Source organism: Dipodomys merriami, unplaced genomic scaffold (genome assembly GCF_024711535.1).
Source record: "Dipodomys merriami isolate MVZ:Mamm:240054 unplaced genomic scaffold, mDipMer1.0.p SCAF_4, whole genome shotgun sequence".
NCBI classification, from domain to species: domain Eukaryota; kingdom Metazoa; phylum Chordata; class Mammalia; order Rodentia; family Heteromyidae; genus Dipodomys; species Dipodomys merriami.
The window spans coordinates 17,880,043-17,903,606 of NW_027205603.1; the positions used below are offsets into that span (position 1 = coordinate 17,880,043).

The 23,564-nt window shown below is 49.5% G+C and overlaps 2 protein-coding genes across 8 annotated transcripts in view; one reads left to right on the forward strand and one right to left on the reverse strand.

Annotated features, from left to right (window-relative positions):
• The window catches only part of Heatr1 (HEAT repeat containing 1), a 40,041-nt gene extending 29,935 nt beyond the window's left edge, over positions 1-10,106 (forward strand). For both annotated transcript variants that reach the window (XM_069990610.1, XM_069990611.1), the window contains exons 32-45: positions 351-511; positions 1,701-1,747; positions 2,158-2,281; positions 3,414-3,554; positions 3,932-4,224; positions 4,314-4,464; positions 5,151-5,309; positions 5,447-5,581; positions 5,663-5,767; positions 5,852-6,020; positions 6,558-6,712; positions 7,343-7,501; positions 9,010-9,118; positions 9,860-10,106. In XM_069990610.1, the coding sequence (XP_069846711.1) occupies positions 351-511; positions 1,701-1,747; positions 2,158-2,281; positions 3,414-3,554; positions 3,932-4,224; positions 4,314-4,464; positions 5,151-5,309; positions 5,447-5,581; positions 5,663-5,767; positions 5,852-6,020; positions 6,558-6,712; positions 7,343-7,501; positions 9,010-9,118; positions 9,860-9,948 (1,997 nt within the window). In that variant the 3' untranslated portion in view covers positions 9,949-10,106. The remainder of the gene's footprint in view (positions 1-350; positions 512-1,700; positions 1,748-2,157; positions 2,282-3,413; positions 3,555-3,931; positions 4,225-4,313; positions 4,465-5,150; positions 5,310-5,446; positions 5,582-5,662; positions 5,768-5,851; positions 6,021-6,557; positions 6,713-7,342; positions 7,502-9,009; positions 9,119-9,859) is intronic.
• Positions 10,107-11,408: 1,302 nt separating this feature from the next.
• Lgals8 (galectin 8) lies at positions 11,409-23,302 on the reverse strand. 6 transcript variants are annotated; one of them, XM_069990613.1, is made up of 11 exons: positions 23,111-23,302; positions 19,425-19,577; positions 17,218-17,306; positions 16,549-16,759; positions 15,685-15,804; positions 15,161-15,217; positions 14,675-14,701; positions 14,434-14,556; positions 14,030-14,118; positions 13,561-13,726; positions 11,409-12,657 (listed from the first exon to the last, which is right to left on the reverse strand). In XM_069990613.1, the coding sequence occupies exons 2-11, from the start codon at positions 19,467-19,469 to the stop codon at positions 12,508-12,510; spliced, it is 1,077 nt and encodes a 358-aa protein (XP_069846714.1). In that variant the 5' UTR covers positions 19,470-19,577; positions 23,111-23,302; the 3' UTR covers positions 11,409-12,507. The 6 variants fall into 6 exon arrangements, with proteins under 6 accessions (XP_069846714.1, XP_069846715.1, XP_069846713.1 ...); XM_069990614.1 differs by lacking the exon at positions 23,111-23,302 and adding an exon at positions 23,063-23,083; XM_069990612.1 differs by lacking the exon at positions 23,111-23,302 and adding an exon at positions 21,088-21,194.
• Between the last annotated feature and the right edge of the window lie 262 nt (positions 23,303-23,564).

The window sequence follows — 23,564 nt, forward strand, 5'->3', positions numbered from 1 at the left end:
TGTGTTTTTTTTTGTGGTGGTTTTTTGTTGTTGTTGTGGTTTTTGTTTTGTCCGTTGTGAGGCTTGAACTCTGGGCCTGGGCACTGTCCCTGAGCTCTTCAACTCAAGGCAAGTGCTCTACCACTTCAGCCACAGCCCCACTTCCAGTTTTCTGAGTGGTTTATTGGAGATAAGAGTCTCACGGAGTTTCCTGCCTGGGCTGACTTTGAACTGCAATTCTCAGATCTCAGTCTCCTGAGTAGCTAGGATTACAGGTGTGAGCAACTGACGCCCGTCATTAGCAGTGTTTTTTGAAGGCTTGTTGTGCTGAGTCAGGTTGTGGATGAGTGAGGTTTGTTGCTGTGTTTCAGAGGCTGCCCACAAGACAGGCTCTGTTAAAACTGAAGTCAAAGAAGACGTGCTGCAAATCTTCAATGTGGACATGCACACCAGCAAGCAACTGCGGCATTTCAAGTTTCTGTCAGTGTCCTTCATGGCCCAGCTCCTGGCTTCCAATAATTTCCTTAAAAAGGTGATGTGTTCCTTAAAATGTATCTATGATAAAGTGATCTTGTTTTTACTAAAAGATCTGTGTTTTAAACTTAAGAAAATAGCTTATCAACTGTTTCATGAAAACAGGAGGCATGCCATTAAAGATAGGAAAAATGGAAATTCATTTCACCATGAAAAAAACTTTGTCATGTTCTACCAAGGTTGACAGTGTAGGCCCTCTGACCCGGTAACTTCATTCTTATCAGTAAATACCCAACATCCAATACAAGCTGGGTGCCAGTGGCTCATGCCTGTAATCCTAGCTACTCAGGAGGTTAAGATCTGAGGATCATAGTTCAAAGCCAGCCTGGGCAGGAAAGTCTGTGACAGTTCAAAGCCAGCCCGGGCAGGAAAGTCTGTGAGACTTTTATCTCCTATAAACTACCAGAAAATTGGAAGTGGCACTGTGGCTTAAGTGGTAGAACACTCCCCTTGAGCTGAAGAGCTCAGGGACAGTGCCTCGGCCCAGAGTTCAAGCCCCACAACTGACAAAAAAAAAAAAAAAGAGTGAGGGGAGGCAGGTAGGACTGATCTTGCACAGCAGTGTTTAATGCTGCTGTTTATCTTAGCAAAACTAGATTTACACCTCTAATCCTAGCTACTAGGAAGCTGAGATCTAAGGATTGTTTATTCTAGGCAAGTGTGGGCAGAAAAGTTCATGAGACTTCATCTCTCCAACTAATTACCGAAAAGCCAGAAAAAGAGCTGTAGCTCAAGTGGTAGAGAACAAAAAGTGAAAGTTCATGGCTCTGAGTTCAAGCCCCATTACAACGTAAAAATAAAAGCATTAGAAAATAGTAAAGTATGAGCAACCCCCCCCCCAAAAAAAACCTTAATACTAACAGGCTAGAGAAACTTCCAAAATATTAAAGGACACAAATGACAACTTGAAAAGGATCTCGTCTTAATTCTTTTGAACTAACAAAGGAAGCATTTCATAAAACTTAAGAGTACACAAATGAGGCGGGGGTTATATGCTCTGTTTTTCCAAATCTTTGTCATGTTTTAAGACACTACGAAAGAATGTAATTTAAGTGAAGAGGTGTTGAGTTGAGGCGGCCCTGGAAGGGAGGGGCGTGTGACTCAAGCAGTCAGAGCAGTGCAGGTGACATTGGTGTGGGGTTGGGCTTCCCACACGATGTGCTGATGGAGCATTCTTTCACACTCAGGTGGTTGAAAGCGGGGGTCCTCAGATCTTAAAAGGCCTTGAACAGAGGTATGTTCACTTTGTTTAACTTTTTATTTGGAAACAAGTAAACATGCTGAAGCAACGCCCCTCAACCTCCCCCCCCACACACACACACACCACCTGCCAGCTTCACTGCAGCCTCTCTGCCAGTGGTTTTATCTCAGAGCCATTTGAAATGAAGTCTATACATCTTGTTTTTTTCCTTGAGTACTTTACATTTTCCTAGAGTAGGAGATGCTCTTAGAAAAGCATACTACAACTGCCAACTTGAGAGCTGGAGAAAGCCCTGCCCCGACAGCAGCCTCTGACCACTGACATTTCTCCTTTCCTTCCACACAACTCCTGAAACCGTAATTGCCTTTTCTGTTTGTGGGCACCACACACAGGGGACAGTATGCTTTCATGCCATCAGCTGCTGTTTGTGTCTCTGTTCTTAGGCTGCTAGAAACGGTGCTCAGCTACATCAACACTGTAGCACAGTCCGTGGAAAAGAATGCCGACCAGCTCACTGCCAAGTTCTGGCGCGCGCTTCTCAGCAAAGCGTACGACATGCTGGATAAGGTGGGTTCCCGCTTCTTCCTAGAATTGCTGGCATTTGTTTTCCCTTAGTTGGTTTGTTTGCTCCGCCTGGGCACTGTCCCTGAGCCTCTCTGTGCTCAAGGCTAATGCTCTACCACTTGAGCCACAGCTCTGCTTTCTGCTTTTTGGTGGTTAATTGGTAAGAGTCTTATGGACTTTATTGCCTGGGCTGGCTTTGAACTATGATCCTCAGATCTCAGCCTCCTGGGCAACTAGCTAGGATTATAGGTATGAGCCACCAGTGCCCAGCTCATTTTTTATTTTTTATTTTTATTTGTTTATTTTTTGGGGGGGGGGTCGTCTGGTCGTGGGGCCTGAACTCGGCCTGGGCGCTGTTCCTCAGCTCTTCAGCTCAAGGCTAGCACTCTACCACTTGAGCCACAGCACCACTTCTGGCTTTTTTCTTTTTGCTTATGTGGTGCTGAGGAATCAAACCCAGGGCCTCAGACATGCAAGGCAAGCACTCTACCTCTGAGCCACCTTCCCAGCCCTCATTTTTTAATTACTGAGTTTTGTCACTGTTTTTTGGTATCCTTGAAATATTTTGTAGCTTTAAATTTTACCTTAAATTTAGCAATACCTTATCTTAATAAGCAAGGCTCAAATTTTCTTAAAGATTGGAAATAAAACTTGTCCAGAAAAAAAATGTTTTCAGGGACACATTGCTTCATAAGTCTGATATTCTTAGTCTTTAGTCATGTATTGTACAGTGCTCCATTTCTTTGGAGCAGAATAAAGTAAGAATATTACATAAACTAGATTGGTCCTTGGACTTGACGTTAGGATCACTGTTTAAGTCTAACTGGATTATTTAGCTATCACTTATTCCCAGCATCAGAGAGTTTGTTGTGCTGTTGTGTTTTACCTCAGTAAGGACTAGCTGAAGGGGTACTATAAGAGTCACATGGGAAAGTGTTATGAACATTCCGGGCACCATAGATAGGCAATAAACTGTAGTCCAGGTAGGGGTCCAATGCTGCACACCTGCAATGGCAGCACTCAGGAGGCTGAGGCCTGACTGGGCTACATAATGAGACTCACAAAAAAGTCACAAGTCCTGGTGAGAGTTGACCTTTCTCTTTTTCTCCTTTAATGTGAATGTGGAACTATACAGGCCAATGCCTTGCTGCCCACAGAAACTTTCATCACTGTACTTAAGGGACTTGTGGGCAATCCTCTTCCCTCTGTTCGCCGGAAGGCTCTGGATCTTCTAAATAACAAACTACAGCATCCTGCGTCCTGGCAGAGGAAAACGGTGAGTCAAGACTGTTGCAGATCCTGGTGCCTCCCTCTTAACAAGCCGCATTCGACTCCCCAAAGCGTTTCCAGGGTCCCAGCACGGTGGGTTCTGATCTGAATGTATTACAGGTGTGTCGTAGAAGTTCTTAAAATGGACTTTGGCCCAGTGCAGTCCTTGCTTGATTGGACCACATGGTGGCCTCAGCGTTGGCAGTTCCCGCTGGAGCACAGCTGATGAGGGACAAATGGGGAGGAAGCAGCCCTCACCTGTAACCTTGTGGCTCAGGGCCCACAGGCTGACCCCCATCTTGGTAGTCTCAAACTGGGGACATGGGAAAATGGACTGGCTGTGGTGCAGCCATGTAACTAAGAGACTTTGACAATCCTCTGCAGGTTCAACGCTTCCTCAAACTGGTTCCAGTCCTTCTGGCCATTGTGCAGCACAAGAAGAAGGAAGCGGAAGAAGAACAAGCAATCAACAGGCAGACAGCGCTGTATACCCTAAAGCTTTTATGCAAGAATTTTGGTGCTGAAAACCAGGAGCCTTTTGTGCCGGTGCTGAGCACTGCGGTGGCGCTGATCGCTCCAGAGCGGGAGGAGGAGAAGAACGTGCTAGGAAGTGCCCTGCTGTGCATCGCCGAGGTCACGTCCACCCTGGAGGCACTGGCCATCCCGCAACTTCCCAGGTAGCCACTAGATGCTGGGAACTCGAGCCACTCTAGGCACCCTGGCTTGGGCTTTCAGTCCCTCTAACACGCTCGTTCTTTCTTGCCAGCCTGATGCCGTCGCTGCTGGCAGCCGTGAAGAGCACCAGCAAGCCGGTCCACAGTGAGGTCTGTCTGCTCAGCGCGCTGGCTGCCCTGCATAAAGTGGTGGAGACCCTCCCGCACTTCATCAGCCCCTACCTGGAAGATGTTCTATGCCAGGTAAGCTTTGGCAACCACGCCACGCTGCCTGGGTGGCGGCAGGTCATGAAGAACTGCCAGCGCTGGCTTCTGCATGACAGATGGAAGCCGGCTCTTAACCACACGTGTTTCTCTCTCTCCTCTACCATACTTTCTGCTTTAGCTTGCTTCTCAGTGCAGCTCTTTTCTTTGACTGCGCACAGAGTTTTCACTACTTTTTCTCCCTCTGCAAGATCTAGGCAGCTGGGCAGGTAGAGCCACCTGTTAGTGTGGAGATGGGTGTGTAAAAGATTCTTGCACCTAGGGTTCCTGCGTGGCAGAATTCCTGCACTGCTGATAGGAGGTTGCTCAGTGTGCCATGGGCAGGTGGCATTTCTGATGCTTTACTATTTTAGCCCTTTTGTTGATATTTTGATTTGGAGATGGGGTAATGCTAACCTTTCCCAGGCTGGCCTGAAACTCAGTACCTTCCTGCCCCTGTGTCAAGTAGCTGTGATTACACACACGCACCTCCATGCCAGCTTTGCCCAGTTTTATCGACAGCTCTTCAGAGATGGCTTTAGAAGGAATTCTGTGCCTAGCTGAGATGCCCTCCGGTGTTCACCACACCACACTGGGTGTGGCTCTGCATTGCCACCAAGCCTGTCCAGGAGTGTGGCTGTCACCACGGATCTGTGACACCTGCTCACTGCTGTTTATTTCCCTAGGTGATCCATCTGGAGAAAGTCACACGTGAAATGGGCTCTGCCTCCCATGCTAACGTCCGTCTCACATCTCTTAAAAAGACCCTGGCTACCAGGCTCGCACCCCGAGTCCTCCTGCCAGCCATTAACAAAACATACAAGGAGATAAAGAGGACCTGGAAGGTAAGCTCACCATGGTCGCTCAGGGCAGTGGCGCTGAGATGGTCCAGCCTGTGTCTGCCCGGGGGGAGGGGGGGGGGAGGTGGAGGGGCACGTGGTGGAGGGGCGCATAGTGAAGCTTTGTCTCCCATTTGTGGTAGAATCACATGGGCCCGTTCATGAGCATTCTGCAAGAGCACATCGGGGTGATGAAGAAGGAAGAGCTCTTGTCCCACCAGTCTCAGCTGACCAACTTCTTCCTGGAGGCCCTGGACTTCCGGGCGCAGCACTCAGAGGTGAGCAGAAGCCAGGGCCGGACCTGGCTGCAGGCCCTGTAGAACTCACACTCCAGCTCACCATTGTTCCCATGTTTGCAGAATGACCTGGAGGAAGTTGGGGAGGCGGAGGGCCATGTCATCGCCTGCCTCGTGGCCATGGTAGTGAAGCTCTCTGAGGCCACGTTCAGACCCCTCTTCTTCAAGGTGAGCTTTCTTCCTCGGCACTGCCTGCTCAGGCATGTGTGACTTGTGATGTGAGGAGACACGACGCCTGTTTTGTGGTTCTAGCTGTTCGACTGGGCCAAAACAGAAGATGCCCCGAGGGACAGGCTGCTGACATTCTTCAACGTGGCTGACTGCATCGCCGAGAAACTGAAAGGCCTGTTCACTCTGTTTGCGGGGCACTTGGTGAAGCCTTTTGCAGACACCTTGAACCAGGTGAACATCTCCAAAACAGGTCGGTAGCCCCTGTCAGCCCTGCCCTCGCTCTGCATCTAACCCAGCAGCTAGTGAGACTCAAGCTAATGCCCAGGCAGGACTTTGAAGGATCCTGAATTCTCCGTGGAGGAGGATGAGCTGCTTTATCGTCAAACATGGAACTGTGTTTTAGCTTGATGGAAAATAAGCATGAATCCTCTGACTGAGGAGAAAGAATAACTAAGTGGGAGCTATTACTTCTTGTTGGAAATGACTTTAAAACATTTAAGTTAGGGCTGAGGTATAATGTTTGTCTAGCACATGAGGCCCTGGATTCCATCCTCAGCACTGAAGGTAGGTAGGTCTGTGCTGGTGAGCAGGGGCAGTGGGGTAACTCACCGTGCCAGGCTGAGCCTCAGGACCGGAGTGGCCCCATGATCTTGCGATCTGCTTTCATTTTAGGATTGCTGGATTGTTTTCCGAATCTCAGTGGGGTAATCTCAGTGTGGTTTCACATTAGCACTGGTGTCAGATGGTGACTAGTTTGGGTGGTTTTCTCTCTCTTCCCCATCTACAGATGAAGCGTTTTTTGACTCGGAACATGACCCTGAGAAGTGCTGCCTGCTGCTGCAGTTCATCCTGAACTGTTTACATAAGATCTTCCTCTATGACACGCAGCACTTCCTGAGCAAGGAGCGAGCCGAGGCCTTAATGACACCTCTGGTAGACCAGGTGTGTGCCACCTCCACCCTCCCCACAGGCTTTTCAAGATGATACTTGCTTAATCTTAAGGGTGAAGGAAGGGTTCTTTCATGACATTTTCATCTTAAAATAGATTTTTCATGGACATAACATAGCTTCACTGTGGAGCTCATTTAGTTTTACTTTTGAATTTTTCAAAAGGAAGACATAAGGTCTTACAGTCAAATAATCGATTTAAGATGTTAACTGTCGGCCTTGCCACACAAGTCTCAGAGTGTGGCTGCCCCAGAACCTTCTGGAGAAAAGCCTGACACTGAGTTCTAGTCCTACAAGGGCCTGATTTTTGAGCCTGTTGTACTACTTACACACCAAGTATGGTTTTCTTTGTCAGCCATGGGGCTTGAACCCTGGGCCTGGGTGCCATCTCTGAGCTCTTCACCTCAAGGCTAGTGCTCTACCACTTTAAGCACAGTGCCACTTCTGGTTTTCTGGTAGAGATGCATCTCATGGGCTTTCCTGCCTGGGCTGGCTTTGAACCACAATCCTAAGACCTCAGTAGCTAAGATGACAGGCATCAGGCACCAGTGCCCGGCTTGAATATGTTTTCTAACAGAAGGAAAACGTTCAGCCTGTTCTAAGTCCTTGTCTCTCTCTTCACAGCTGGAAAACAGGCTCGGCGGAGAGGAGCGGTTCCAGGAGCGGGTAACAAAGCACCTGATTCCCTGCATCGCACAGTTCTCCGTGGCCACAGCTGATGACTCTCTGTGGAAACCCCTCAACTACCAGATTCTGCTGAAGACACGAGACTCCTCGCCCAAGGTGGGGAGAGGACAGTGGGCAGCAAGCTCTGAAGGCCAGCCCATAGCGAAGGGCCCTAAGGCTGGCCCGGTCACTAGCAGGGACGTGCACCGCCTCTGGCATCTGTGTCAGAGGTCTGGTCCACTGAGTTTCACAGAATCTCAAGCCAAGGGATTTCTTCTCTTTCCTTCCTGGTTAATTTATAAACAATAGCAGTCTCCTCCAATTCCCCGTGACATGAGAGATAGAAGTGTTAAAATACTTTCTAGAGCCCTTAAATCTAATGACAAAAGCATTTGCTGCTTGTGTCTGCCACTGGGCCCTGAGGTGTGGGTTAGAGTCTGTTCACGCGCACTGCCAGGACACGGTGTGCTCTCTACTCAGTGGGCACGAGGTTGGTAACTGCAATGACATGAGAGGGTCACGCTTTCTAAAGGCTTTAGCTATTTCTAATGGTTTAAACTACTGTAAAACAGACCAAAACACTTTTACAGGATTCAACTCATAACATATGTTAGCAAGCAGAAACAATGACGCTGTTCCGATGAATTTGCAAATCTAAAATCATAGTTTCATACATAAATTGCAACAGCAGATTTAATCTTAGATTATGTTACTTGCACAATGTCAGGAAATCTTAACTCTAGTGTGCTTTTTACTTTTCACTTGGTGCTGAGGTGGTAGTGACTGTCCTGGCCCAGGCATCCTTCCATGCGCCCCTCCCCCAGCCCGGCAATCTCAGCTCAGGATCTGTCAGCTCTATCCAGTGCTGCTAAGTCTGGTGACACATGGCAATTTTTTTTGTGGTGGGAGGGGATGGTGATTGTGGGGCTTGAATTTGGCCTGGGTGCTGTCCCTGAGCTCAAGGCTAGCGGTCTGCCACCTTGAGCCATAGCCCCACTTCTAGTTTTTGAGTAGTTAATTGACAAGAGTCTCGTGGGGACTTTTTGTTGTTGTTGTTGGTCATGGGGTTTGAACTCTGGGCCTGGGTGCTTTCCCTGTCCTCTTCGGCTCAAGGTGAGCACTCTACCGCTTGAGCCACAGCACCATGTCTGGTTTTCTAGTGGTTTATTGGAGATAAGAGTCTCATGGAGTATCCTGCCTGGGCTGGCTTTGAACTGTGATCCTCAGATCTCAGCCTCCCCTCATGGGGACTTTCATGTCTTGGCTGGCTCCAACCATAGTTGTCAGATCTCAGCCTCCTGAAGAACTAGGATTACAGGTATGAGCCACCGGCATCCGACTTGTTTTGTTTTTAAAGGAAAATGCCATGAAGATAGACTCATTAAAGAGCTTCAGGGGTAGAAATACAGTTTGAGAAACTTTTTTTTTTTTTAATGTTAGGCATATTCCAGATGATCACAAATGGATAAGCTGGTTTTCTGTGATGGAGTACTAAGGAGAAAATAAATGCATGAGATGACAGCTATCAGAAGAAGAGCTTTTCTGCAGTCAGTTCAGGTCCTAAGGCAGGAAACACGACTGTGAGCCCTAAGTAACTGCACCCTTTGATTGTCTTACTCCTACAGGTGAGGTTTGCAGCCTTGCTTACTGTGGTGGCACTGGCTGAAAAGCTAAAGGAGAATTACATTGTCCTGCTACCAGAATCCATTCCTTTCCTAGCAGAATTGATGGAAGGTAATTCCCAAACTATTAATAACTAGGGTAAAAGAGTGAATGAGTGTGTGTGTGTGCGCATACATATATCCCCAGTAATGCCACGTTTGGGATCTTCGTGGTTAGCAGCAGATACCATCCTGCCTCATTCCCAGACAGGTGGGAACTGGCAGGATTCTCCGGCAGTCATTGCATGTCTGCCAGCAGTACGGTCTTGGGTTTGGGTGTACACACAGGCTGCAGTAGTGTAATTTCTGTGAGCATTCTGTCCCCAGCTAGAGGTTGTGCTGGAATGTGGTGCATCACAGAGGATGCCGTGGTAGACGCCCACGCGTACTTCGTGTTCGGTCCTCATGTGGCCCACTAAGTGGGCAAATGACACTGCCCCTGTTTTTAGAGGTTTGAACAGTAGCAGCACTAGTGAGCCAGTGATTGTGGCCTATGTCACTGGTTGAAGCAGCCACGGTTGCTGTGCTGGAATGCACTCTCGCAGGGCTTCACCATGCTGGAACGCACACTCGTGCACTCAGCAAGCGGCAAAGGAACACTCATCTCTGTTCACTGTGCCCCAACCCCTGGTGACGGGCTGTGGGATATGTACGTGTCAGCCCCGTTCTTGGAGTCACAGGACGAGGCAGGCAGGAGGGAGGAGCGAGTGTGACGGCCCCACTCTGATGGGCCGAGGGCAGAGGGTGCAGGCAGTGAAGACTTGAGTGCCCAGGTGCGGGTGATTGGTGGGTTCACTTTGCTTTTCCTTCTCAGATGAGTGTGAAGAAGTGGAACACCAGTGCCAGAAGAGCATCCAGCAGCTGGAGACCATGCTGGGGGAGCCGCTGCAGAGCTACTTCTGACCCCGTGCATGCACTCAGCTGGTCGATCCTGGTGCTGGTGCCATGTTGCTTTTGGCACCGCTCACTGCAGATACCTCGTGATTTCCCTACAGATGACCTGCCCGGGCTGGGCTGCCTTTTGTACAGTTGGTAAATAGTCGTGCTATCTTTTTATAAAACAGTCTGCCATTTTGTGTGGTCTCTTCTACATGGCGCTGAGAGGATGGCCCCCAAGGCCAACGAGTCCTGGAGGGTGACACCCTCACTCCGTGCTGTGAGAGGTCTGTGGGCCTCACTCTATTGCCCTCTACCCAACAAAACAGCTTTTCAGCGTCCCACTGCAAGGCATACTGGCTGGAGCCGCTGGAGTTTGGGTGGCCGCAGAGGCAGGCAGTTCTAGGGCCAGTCTCTGTTTCTCTGGGAAGGGGGGCCCAGGAGCCAAGAAGCTGCCTGTGAACCCACCCCGGGCCCGTCCTGTGACCAGCACGGAGGGAGTAGGAGCTTCTGCAGCCGCCATGAGCACATTCGCCATGAGCACATTCACCGTGGAAAGCATCTGCATCATTTCCCTGGTTTTGATGTTCTCTAATCTTGAGCACTGTGTTACAGTGAAGGCTGAACTTAAAGAACCATTGAAGAACTGCCCCTCGGTGTCAGCATGGCATCTGAAAGCCTTTCCTTAGAGAACATCCCAGAAACACTCGTTCTTCTCAAAGAACGTCTCAGTACAGTTCCTTAATAAGTACTCGAATCCTTTTATTTTAAATCAGTGTGAGGCTTCAACTCGGCCTGGGCGCTGTCCCTCAGCTCTTCAGCTCAAGGCTAGTGCCTTGAGCCACAGCGCCACTTCTGGCTGTTTTTATGTGGTACTGAGGAATGGAACCCATGTGAGGCAAGCATTCTACCACTGAGCCACATTCCCAGCCCTTTTTTTGTGTGTGCAGGGAACTGGGGCTTTAACTCAGGATACTGGTAGATACTGTCCCTGAGCATTTTTTGTTTGTTTTTTGCCATGATGTTTTTTGCCATGACTCTACTTCTAGCACTTTTTGTGATTAGTTGAAGAGTCTCATGTCTCATGGACTTCCTGCTAGGGCTGGCTTCCAACTGTGATCCTCAGATCTCAGCCTCCTGAATAGCTAGGATTACGAACAGGAGTCACCAGACCCAGCTCATTTAACTTTGTGCTTATTCTATCAAAGAATTAGATATGCTCCATGTACAACAGATGAAAAGGAACTCTCACACTGGCAGGGAACAGTGAGTGGGCTTTTGCGTTTTCCTAAGTGCCTTCGGTCTCCAGCATCTCAGTCAGACCCTCTGATGTTTTCAAGGCAGGGCTGCAGGAGCAGCCTCCTTGCTCCTACTAACTTCCCATTCCCACCGCCCTTGTATCTTGAGTTTGGCAAGACAGCATAATAAATTAATGTGAAGAGAGTTAAAGGATAGCACTTTCAACAAAAGAATTTTGAAAAATAGGATTGGTTATGGTATTTTTTTAATATATGGGTGCAAATAATATCCAAATCTGTTACGAAAATATTCCTAAACCCCAGCAGAATTTGGAACTACTGGTTTAGACTGTTCTGCCCCACGTCCAAACCTTTGAAATCTATAACAAGATGTGACCTGTAAAGATTCTATGTGAGACATTTGCCAGATCCCTTCAAATAATAGACAAATTACAGAAATGCAACTGTCTGACTTGCCGATACAGGCCTGATTGTAATCACGTAAACACAGCAAGGTTTTGATCTCATGCCATGATGACTGAGCAGTCACTAAGTAGAGCAAGTGCCAGTTTGCAGGAGAACAAGATGCAGCCTCCGCTGCCTAGCTCTCAGAGTGGTGCCTGCCTTAGGAGTCCACCCGTCTCATGGCACTACAATAGGGTTTCCCTACTGAATGCATTCATCTGGCCTGTGCCCTAAGCTCACCACAGGCAGGGACACACACACACATACACACACCTCAAGTTGGCTGCCATAACCTCCACATGGTTGGTTTTGGGTGTTTTTACTATGTTCTCATGTTTCCATGTTAATTGTTCAGTAAAGCTATTATAGCGAGAAGAGTTAGTTACACTGCTAAAGACACTGTGCAGTGTCCTGGCCACAGGATCAGATGAGGCAAATAGGGAAGGAAGGGTGTGCAGTAGGGGTAATATCTCACCCAGCAGCACTTAACCTCTCCTGACCTGGAAGGACGCAGTGAGTGCGCATGTGGACAAGTGCGCCCAGCACCACCACACTGTCCCAGCCGGAAGGACAGGGATCACCTCAGCTCTGCCTGCTGGGGCCCAGCCACTAGCACAGACCACACCCCTGTTCCTCAGCACTGACAGCAGAGCAGGTGCTTAGCTGCTTATTGAGTGTGGTACTAACAGCGGCAGAGCCTTGGCTGCCAGTTTGTTCCTGAGCACTGGAGGAGAAAGCACACTGGCCAAACAGGGCAGCGGACAGCAGGGGAACACCAGGAGGCCTTGACACTGAGAGCTCAACAACAAACACGTAGTGACTCGAGATGCACGTGGACAGGCCCATGTCACAGAGGCTGATGTATTTGGGTTGGCGGTGGCGGCTACCAGCTCCGCACCTCCAGCAGGTGAACGTCGCCGTCCACCTCGAGCATGTCAACACTGCCCAGGTCCCGGAGCCTGTGCCTATACTCCACGCTGTGCACCCCATTCACCGCCACCTTGAACTCCTTGGCGTCACAGTAAATGATCATCTGGAAGGAAGGAAGGGAGGAGCACCAGCTGTGCTTTCCCTGGGGATCACCCAGGGGAATCAGAAGGAAACGCTGGGTTCTTTGTGCCTGTGTCTGGCAGTGTCTTCTGCCTCAGCCACTCAGGGTCCCCCAGACCTGTACTACCTACCTCCTCGCTTTCCCTGGGAATATGGGGAGCTGCCATCCCTGCCAGTAGGTGGGAACTAGTGATGGAGGGCAGCTACCCAGGCAGCACGCGGAGATCCTGACTGATCTGAGGATTCCCACGGCATGTCCTCTGGTGGCCATCCTGGCTGAAGCGCTGCTCAGCCTGCTCACCCCAAAGCTCTTCAGGCCAGTTGCCCCAAACCTGAGCAGCTGAGAGCATACCGCCAGCGGCACCCACCACCATGCCCTCAGCTCTGTTCCAGTGCCAGCTTCAGGAACAAGCAGGGAGGATGCCCAGCCTGGCTGCTACCCACCCACCAGGGCCAGGTGGAGACACCAGACCCAATCTGCAAATCAGGTGGCTGAGTGTTCTCTTGACAGCAATACTGGGTGGGAAATGGCACGCAGTGGGTCACACAGCCAGCAACCCAGCTCATCTCTGGAGACCATGCTCCACCCAAGCTCCAGAAACGGGGGCAGTGCCCAACATCTAGGGCTCAGTTGGTTCTTAGGTCTAACGTATGCACTGTCCTTTGAATGTAAGCAGGACCAACTCCCTGGATGGAGTGCTTCCTGCACCCCTGATCCCCTCCAGTCCTGAGACCATCTTACTGCCAAAAGCCTCCAGTGCCAATGAGTGGCACCCTGCATTCAAGTTCATCTCCACAGAAACGGGAGCGTTCCACAGCCCCACACTGCACTGGACTTGAAGCAGTGGGTACTCGCTCACCCAGCCCCATTTTCAAACAACCTTACCTCAAAGTACATCCCAGGACTAAATGGGAAACAGGTGATATTCCTCTCCTCTTCACCCCAGGCTCCCTGAAGAAAGGAATTCCTTACAAATGCTTTCACGTTCAGGCGTGGGTTCAAGTGGAGAGCGATATCCTTTGATTTTCCTGCCACTAGATCAACATTAAAGCTTCAAGAGAAGGAAAAAAAATAGTCAAACAGAAGAGAAGAGTGAATCACACTGGAGCTCAGACTGCGACTGTAGGAGGGGCATGTACAGCCGTGCCCTGGTGGTGAGACTGTCAACTGAGTGTGTACTCACAGGAACACTACTGGCAACATCACAGGCCACCCTCCTGAGCCATCAAGGCTCCTTTCACACGAGAGCCCGACATCAGGCCCACCTCTACCCCGAGCCCATGACGAGGTGCGAGGTGGCCACCCTGCAGCAAGGCCCGTCCCCACAGCCGGGCCACTGCTGTGTAACACTCACCCTTTCGCATTTGTATTCACTTCTCCTTTAATGACGACGGTCCGTCCAAAGCCCATAGGGGAGTTGAGCCTCCCTTTGAAAGGCAGGGTCTGTAAAGACGCCACAGTCAGGCAGGCAACTGCCGAAGGGACCTCCCAAGAGACTGTCCACTGCCCTGGGGAACATCTAGGCCAGCAGGGCCTCTGGGCCCAGCTGGGAGCACTGTGGCTAGGGGTTGCAGGGAGAGCTGGTGCCCCAGTGCTCCATTCCAGCAGGACACATGGCCTGTGGACTCTGCTCGGGGACAGCACACATGCACGCACGCTTGCGTGACCAAGCTGGCCCTCTGGCTCCTGGCGGGGGCCAGGGTCCTCACACTGCTAATCACTGAATTTTTAGCTAACAATATGGCTGGCTCCTCAAACCTTTGACAAATAGTTGGTAGGAAGGATTTTGGTGCAAGTCACAGTGTGGTTCGCGGTCGAGTCTCTGCTCTTGGAGTAGACAGTTGTGGGGACGATTTTGGAAATATCTCCTCTATTACTAGGCTGCAGAGAAACAGTCCACATGGGTGGGAAGAACGGAGCTGCCATCTACGGCTAATCTGCCCCTCCTCTAGACAGCTGACAACACAGACCACATGGAACAACCGACAAAACTACTTACAAACTGTGAAATGCCAGACTTTTGTACCTATCAAAAGAGAAAGAAAAAAGCACGTTTAAAAGAAAGGTATCTTCCAGGTGTAGGTGGCTCACACCTGTAATCCTTCCCCTCATAGCTAGGGTGACAGACAAGCACCACCATGTCCAGGTATGGGTTGTGGTGGAATACTGCAAAATCTTCTGCCTGGGCTAGCCTCAAACCACAGTCCTCCCATTCTTAGCCTCCCACGTAGCTAGGTATGAGCCACCAGCACATGCTTAAACAATTGTGTCTATCTTGGCTTCCTAGTAAAACCATAATTTTAAAAAGAAAAGAAAAACACCCACCAGTAACACCTAAGAACACTTTAAGTTTTAGCAAGGATTTATAACAGGGCCAGAGTAGGGAGAAATAGAAACATTCTATTTCCTATGCAGGAAATGAGAGTTAAAATGACAGCTGTTACTCAATGACTATATTCTTTCTATTAAGAGAGTTAATACTTACATTTTCTGTATTTATCTCTGATAGTCCCAGAATCGATGCTTGAGTATTTTGTAAATCCTGCAGAAAAGAAAATACACACTAATGTTCCACACCCATAGAGCATCTTTTGAAAATAAATTGTTTAACATACAAGTGGTCAGTAGTACTGAACATCCAGAACTGCAATTGTAAAATGCTCTGACCCTAGGGTCCCCTGGTGAACAAGCAGTGGAGAAAGCTCTCCTGTGAACACGAGCCTGGGCAGCTGCACAGCTGCTGAGGTTGCAAACTGTTTACAGGAACAAGTTAGCTGAGGCCAAGAAGCCTGAAGGGCAACCTCCATGATCCCTGTGGAAAGGAAGTGCACCCTCAGCCTGGCAGGGTTTCCCTGTGTTAGAACCAGCTGCCATCTGAGCGCCCACAGGCCACAAAGCCCTGGTCAGAGGCAGCAAGCAACAGCCAGTCATGCCTACATGAAGAAGTTTCTTCCACCACGTTATCTCAATTAAAGACACCAAGGCAGGCATGCATGGAAGGACACTCACCGTGCTGAAGCTAAAACCAACTGAGTGAATGTTCACTTTGCCATAAATGCCCAGCGTGTCTATGCTCTCTGGGCTGATCCTGTGGGCATAGAGCAGAGTATGTTTTCCATTCACAGCCACCTGGATGGATACAGTTAACAAATGAACTTATTATCCAAACTTCTGTTTCCTTTGGGGGCAGGCGCTGGTGGCTTGTGCCTGTAATCTTAACTACTCAGGAGGCTAAGATCTGAGGACTGTGGTTCAAAGTTAGGCCAAGCAAGAAAGTCCATGTATTCTTATCTCCAACATCAAAAAGCCAGAAGCGGAGGTATGGCTCAAGTGATAAAAGTGCCAGCCAGGTGCAGAAAAGCCAAGTGAGGGCTTGAGGCTGAGTTCAAGCCCCAGTACCTGCACTGCAAAACAGTTTCCCTCAGGAATGGAGTACAGGAGGTCGAGGGAGAGCTAGGGAGCAGCATGCTGTGCAATTCCAGGCCCCACACCAGCAGTGAGTCCCCACCTCAGGAAGGCAAGGGCTGTAATCCCCTCAGAAATGCACAGCACCATCTAGTGGGAAACTTAACTAAGCACTGCGGACCGCCTGTCTCTCCTTCCCACCACCCTCCCCCTTTGCCACCATCCCCATTCCCAGGATTAACAGGGTGCTGGGGCAGCTGAGCCCAGGCCTGCTGGAAGATAAGACGCCTAGGCTGAGAGGCCACGAAGAGCCTGGGCAGAGGTGCAGATTCACTTAACATCTGCCTTCTGCCTTCATGGCGATCCCAGGGACAAGGTCAGGTACAATACAAGCAGGGTGAGTGTAAGGCCTTGCACTGGTGGCTCACCTGACCAACAGGGTCCCCTGTGGGCCCAGGCACAACCCACCTGGAACTTGTCCTTCAGCACCATGATGACAATTTCGAAGGACTTCTCCCTCTGGAAGGGGGTGTCGTAGATGATCTCCTCCCACCCCCACTTCTCCTGGGTCAGAGTGTTGCACACGATGCAGCCCGATCTTTTGAAGCGAGGGTTGAGGTGAAAGGCCACATCAGCTCGGGGCTTCACACTGCTGCCGACCTGCAGGTCCACCTGGAATCTGAGGAGCGGGAGCCATGGGGCATGGCAGGAAGCAGGAGAGGGCCTGACCCTGAACTTCTGTGCTCCAGGCTAACATTCTACCACGTGAGCCACAGCTCTACTTCTGACTTTTTGGTGATTAATTGGAGAAAAGTCTCAGACTTTCCTACCCAGGCTGGCTTTGAACCACAGTCTTCAGATCTCAGCCTCCTGAGTAGCTAGAATTATAAGCATGAGCCACAAGTGCCCAGCTTAACAAGCCTTTTTTAATCAATGAGCTTAATTTTTATATCAGCCATGAGGTGAAAAACCCCAGTAACCCCAGTAACCGGTCTTCGGTGGCTCGGCCCCATCTCCTCACATCCTGGCAGGGCTGCTCGAGAACAATGCCAGGCCTCAGTGAAGCAAGACAGCCTCTCCACCTCTTACTCTGCAACCACCTAGACCATTTGTGTGTTTCCCACACAATGATTTTACCTGTCAGCATCACTAGGAACATGCCCACGGATCACAATCAAAGAGCCAGGCTTCAACTGCTCAGAAATGGTGCCAACATAGGGGATTGTCTAGAAAGTAAAAAAGTTTGACAAATGTTCATTGACATAAACAAAATTAAATTCTGAAGCAATTACAATGGAACTCAGTGATTGATGAAGACTATGCTAATGTGTGTGCGCATATGTGTTGGTACTGGGCATGAACTCAGAGCCTGGTGCTATACCTTAGCCTTTTTAATCAAGGCTAGTGCTTTATTACTTGAACCACATCTCCACTTTGGGCTTTTTGTTGGCTAGTTGAAATAAGTCTTATGAACTCTCCTGTTTTCAGACTTCTGCAGATCTAACTTCCTGAGGAGATAGGATTAAAGGTGTGAGCCACAAGTACCTGGCAAAGATTGTTTATGCTTCAAAGGCCACACATAAAACGGAAATGGACCAGTGACTCAAGGTGGTATAGTGCTAGCCTTTAGTGGAACAGAGCTGAGGGACAGTGCCCAGGCCCTGAAGTCAAGCCCCATAAACAACAACAAAAAGGAACTATGAAGAACAATCACAAAATGCATAGTATACACAGCATTTCTGGTATGAAGATACTATCTTCCAAATTATTTGCTCAATTTTTTTCCAGAACTAGGGCTTGATCTCTGGGCCTGGGCACTGTCCCGTAGCTTTTTACTCATAGCTAACACTTGAGCCACAGCTCTACTTCTAGCTTTTTGATGAAGATCAGAGTCTCATGGCTGGCTTAGAACTGCAATCCTCAGATAGCTTTCCTTTTTATTTTTTTTTGGGGGTGGGGGGTGTCCAGTCATGGGGCCTGAACTCTCGGTCTGGGTGCTGTCCCTCAGCTCTTCAGCTCAAGGCTAGCGCTCTACCACTTGAGCCACAGCACCACTTCTGGCTTTTTTCTTTTTTCTTATTGGTGCTGAGGAATCAAACCCAGGGCCTCAGGCATGCAAGGCAAGTGCTGTATCACTGAGCCACCTTCCCAGTCCTCAGATATCTTTCTGAGTAGTTAGGAGTACAGCCATGAGTCACCAGTAATTCAAATTCCATCAACTTGAATAGAAAGAAAAGTGAGCCTGACATTTTTAAGTCTTAGAATTCTATCAATGGAACTAGTCAAAAAATATTCAAAATAAAAAAAGACACAAATGAGTTATAATATTTACTTCTCTTTTCTAAGAGAAGTAACTTGGACAGTTAGGTAGACTAAACATTTTAAAACATTAATGAAATAAACATTAAAGTGAGTCTTATGTCTTTTTTTTTTTTTTTTTTTTGCCAGTCATGGTGCCTGAACTCTGGGCCTGGGCACTGTCCCTCAGCTCTTCAGCTCAAGGCTAGTGCTCTACCACTTGAGCCACAGCACCACTTCCAGCTTTTTCTGCTTATGTGGTGCTGAGGAATCGAACCCAGGGCCTCATGCGTGCAAGGCAAGCACTCTACCACTGAGCCACCTTCCCAGCCCCAAAAGTGAGTCTTATGTCTTATCCTTCCTCATTGTTTGAAATAATAAAATAACCATAATGCAGTAAAACTTTGGTCTTTTTTAGGTACAAGACTGAGACTCAAACTTGGTACTAAGGCTTTCACTCATTGGCTAGCACTCTACCAGCTAAGCCATGCCTCCAACCTCTAAAACAGTTATTAAGCCTAGCTTGTAAAAAACACTAGCTGATTAAGACACTGGAGTTTACTGGATTTATTTGCAATGTCTTTTTAAAAAGTAGAACTACAAATGAGAGCCTAACTTCAGTGCAATATGGCACTCGATATTGTGAATGTTTAACTATAGAGAAAGAATAGAGAAGGGGAAAAAAGAAGAGGAAAAGGAAAGAAGAGGAGAGGAAAAGTTCATAAAGTAAGAAAGCCATATTCCTTTTTATTGTATTTTATGGTCTGAGCCCACACACAGGGATTTCCATTCCTTCTGGTTCTCCCATGTTCTGTGACACTGTTCCATCACCTGGTTGTCACTGTGACCTATTCTTCTGCTAGAGAATGAGAGCTGGACCTTTTGTTCAGAGAGCACTGCCCACTGTCCCTATCCCACAGCAGGGACATTACTTGTGTTCACTAAATTCATTCTTTTCTTGCTCTGCTCCCAATGCACAATTTCCATTCCACTGGATTTTCTTAGTTCTGCCATATGAAAAAAGGGAATTCACAAAACTTGCTCACCGGGTTGTAGATGGTATTTTGTAAGTTCTTTAAGGACAACATCATTCCTTTCCAACTAATGTTGATTTTGTTGACTGGAGTCTCTCTTCTGTGTATAAAATTTTAACCTTGTCTCACTTAAAGGGGACCCAGAGTGACACCTAGATACTTGTCCTATGTAAAAGTCAAAGTGGGAGAAAAGAAAACAAGCATGCATTAATTTTCTTTATAACATATTTACATGTGTAGCTTGAACTCAGAGCACTCTTGCTTAGTTTTTTCCTCTGTTCACAACTGGTGCTCTGCCACTTGAGCCACAGCTCTACTTCTGGCTTTTTTCTGTGATTAATTGGAGATAAGTGTCTCACGGACTTTCCTACCCAGGCTGGCTTCAAACCATGATACTCAGATCTGTTTCCTGAATAGCTAGGATTACAGGTGTGAGCTACCAGCATCTGGCTACATATCTTCCCCCCATCCCCCACCCCCACCAGTTCTGGAGCTGGAACTCAGTGTTTTTGTTTTTGTTTTTTTTTGTCCGTCATGGGGCTTGAACTCTGGGCCTGGGTGCTGTCCCTCAGCTCTTCAGCTCAAGGACAGCATTCTACATACTTGAACCACAGTACTACTTCTGGTTTTCCGGTAGTTAACTGGAGATAAGAGTATCACAGACTTTCCTACCCAGGCTGGCTTTGAACTGTGATCCTCTGATTTCAGCCTCCTAAGTAGCTAGGATTACAGGCGTGAGCCACCGGCGCCCGGCTTAGCCACGTTTTTAAAGATAAAAAGTTCTCATAAGTAATCACATTTAATAATTCTAGGGAATACTTGGTAACCTCTAGGCAGAAGTAAAAGAGAAATGAAACTGGAACTTCCTAGTTTTACTTCCTGCGATTCTGGCACACTGTCCAGCAACTACTGCTTCATCTTTACTGAGGGGAAAAAGAATGCATCCACCGGTGTTATGAACTCACACACGTGTGAGCCAAAACCTCAGAACCTCTTCGCTCTGTTCCTTGAAATCCAGGACACCGGCACCAGAGGAAAAAGAAGGGGCGTTCAAGCTTTTGGTCGGTCCTGAGCCGGGGACGATCCCTTTAAGGCTGCAAGGGGGTGGGGCTTGGGCGTGTGACGTCACTAGCACGAGATTGGGGGGGATTGACCTTGGAGCCCCGCCCCGCGGTTGCCTAGGCAGCGCAGGACCACGTGATCTCGCCGGAAGCCGCGGCGAAGCGGGAGGCTTCGGGACTGGGCCGGCTCGGCCGTCGCCGCGGGTGGTTCCGCCACGAGGGTTTGGGGACCGGGTTCCCACGTTCAACACTGGGGCTCCGCGGGGTTCCACAAGGAGCCAGCCCCGTCACCGAGGATAACCACGGGCCCGTCACCGGCGTCGGGCCTGTCGCCCCGTCACGGGGGCCGACACAGGCCGGTCCCCGGAACGCCGGGAGAACCCTTCCTTCGCCCCCTCGTCGGCCGGGCTGACGGCAGCGGTGGCGCAGGCCACAGTGGCCGCGCCCCCGGCCGGCGACCCGCTCCGGGCGACACCGGGCCCCGGGCGCCTCCCCTCGGGCGACGTCGCGCCGAGGACCCGGGACACGGCCCCATCGGTCCCAGGCTCACAGACGGCCCGGTCCTCACCTCTCCCGAGCCGGGGCGACCCCCCGCCCCCGGCGTCTCCACTCACCCCGGCCGAGCCGCCGGCGCTCCCGCAGCCCGGCTGGTACGCCGCGGCTGCCGTCCGAGCTCCGCCGAGGTCAGGCCACGCCCACTTCCCTGCGCGTGCGCAGACGCGGCGCGGGGCGGGAGGGGGGTGGGGGCTGTGGTCGGAGAGCGCGGGGCGGCGCGGCGTCCTCGGGGGGTCGGCGTCGGCGGGGCTGCGGGCCGGGCCGAGTCCCGGAGCTAGCCGCCCCGCCAGCCGCGCAGTGACCGAGGTCTCTCTGTCGCTTGAGCCGGCAGCTCCGGGAACGGAACCGCGGCCCGGCGGCTGCCTGCAGTGACGTCAGGGGCTGAAAGGTGAGCCGGTCCGAGGCTGGGATCCGAGGATCGGGGCTCCGGGCACCTCGGTCCCCTCCCCCCCCCAGCCACTCAGGGCGGGGGGCGACATCTGAGGATCCGAGTTCTAGACCAGCCTGAGCAGAACAAGTCCGTGGTGTTCATTTCCAGTTAACTACCCAAAAGCCAGATGTGGCGGCCTGGCCCACATGGTGCAGTGCCAACCTTGAGCACAAAAGGCCATGTGAGGCTGGGCAGCATTTAGCTCAAGCCCCAAAGCCAGCACAAATGAGGAGGTACCTAAAAGGCGTCTCTTCTCCCACACGTGTTTTAGTGTCCGTTCCCCTTGTTTTCTGAGGAATTCATTTCAAGCTCTTACAGCAGTGCTCTATGGTGGTTTTTCTCTTTACCATTTTTCTCCCCCCTCCCCCACCATGACATAATTTATTACTGTCTCCCCAGAAGAAATAAAATGGAAAGCAGAAGGAAGACAGGAACAACAGAAGGGGCCCTTTTTCCTCTAGTAGAGAAACAAAGTCTGTACTGTGAATTCTTCCAAATTTGCAAATCCTGATGAACATTTGGTAGTGCACAGGGGCTGAGGAATGACCTAGCACCCCACAGGACAGTCAAGCCCAGGGCCCTGGCCTCTTGCAGGGGCTCTTAAGCCATTGTCTTACGATTGATGCACTCTTCAAGATCCAATCTTCAAGATTGAATAGCTTAATTTAAGCCTTTGACATGCACTGCTTTAAATGTGTAGTTGTCTTTCTGTGTGCTGTGTTTGACCTACATCATGCTAGTGTAAGTTAAAAAAAAAAAAAAAGGAGCTTGTTTTGCACATTCCCAAGTGCTTAATGTACTGCTTTGTGAAAAATAGATACCTAATACCATATTGAATATTAGGTTATTGATAACATGAAGACAATTGAATATCTTTACAGTTTTGCCTGGGTCTATTTCAGGTGATTGTTCTGGCGCTGTGTAACAGCAACTTAATGTTTCCCCTCTCCCCTGCCCCCCAGTCCTAGGGCTGGGCACTGACCCTGAGCTTTTTGTGCTCAAGGCTAGTGCTCGACCAATTCAGCCACAGCACCATTTCTGGTTTTTTTGAGTAGTTCATTGGAGATAAGAGTCTCACGAACTTCCTTGCCCTGGCTATCTTTGAACTTCGATGCTCAGATCTCAGCATCCTGAGTAGCTAGGATAACAGGTGTGAGCCACCAGCACCTTGAATGTTTTGGCCTTTTGAACATTCGCTAAGTACCCCAGCACCTAAATTAATAATTTTGGAGCGCAAATTAGATGTAATAAAACACAGAGCTTTAAAAAGTGACATATTGTGCTGTGAAGCCAGAGCTATAGAGCCTACAATAATGACAAAATTGAAGCAAAATTTTGCCACAATAGTTACAAGCGTGGGAGCTCCGAGAACATCTTCTCACTTCCCGTTTATTCGTTTATTCCCATGAGAAAAGCAGTCTTAAATGAGGCTGAGTCTTCAGAAATTCCTCACCAAACCATACCACTTATGCAGCGACTACAGAGAGGCCTGTGTACCTTACAGTCATCACTCAGTCCTTCTGCTTATCCTCCCAGTCTGAACTGGCTCACCTCTGAATCCTCTGGCTTTCTCCTAATCTCTCTTACATTTAGGGAGCACTCACCTCTTTTCCCCCCTCCAGCCCCACTGTGCTCAAATCCACGGGGCTCACCTCAGCTTCTGTAGGCTCGGATCCCAAGTCCGGTTTCTTCAGGTGTAAGAAACACCTTCTAGAACTGTGGTTTGTATTTAAAAAAAAAAACAAACAAAAAAAACCTTAGTGATGGGAAAGCTCTTAAGGTTGTACATTAATTCATCTCAAAGGCGGAGATGCTGTCCTGTGTTTAAACACGGGAACAGCTTGCAAATAGCCCTGTGGTTTGAACTTTTCACTCATGAGGAATCCGGTGGACCAATAGCCAGGGGTTCTCCAAGCCGCCACCCTAAGCTCGCAAGGTCACTCACGCTGAGGAGCTGTGGCAGCCAAAGGTCAGGTTAGGTGGATTCCGCCTCAATGTAGCATTTCATGTGTTCTATCAAAGGCTCGCACATAATACAATGGAAACTTTCATACTTCATACAACAGAGGCTTTCAGTCCCCAGCAACCCCAGAGCTCCAGAGGGGC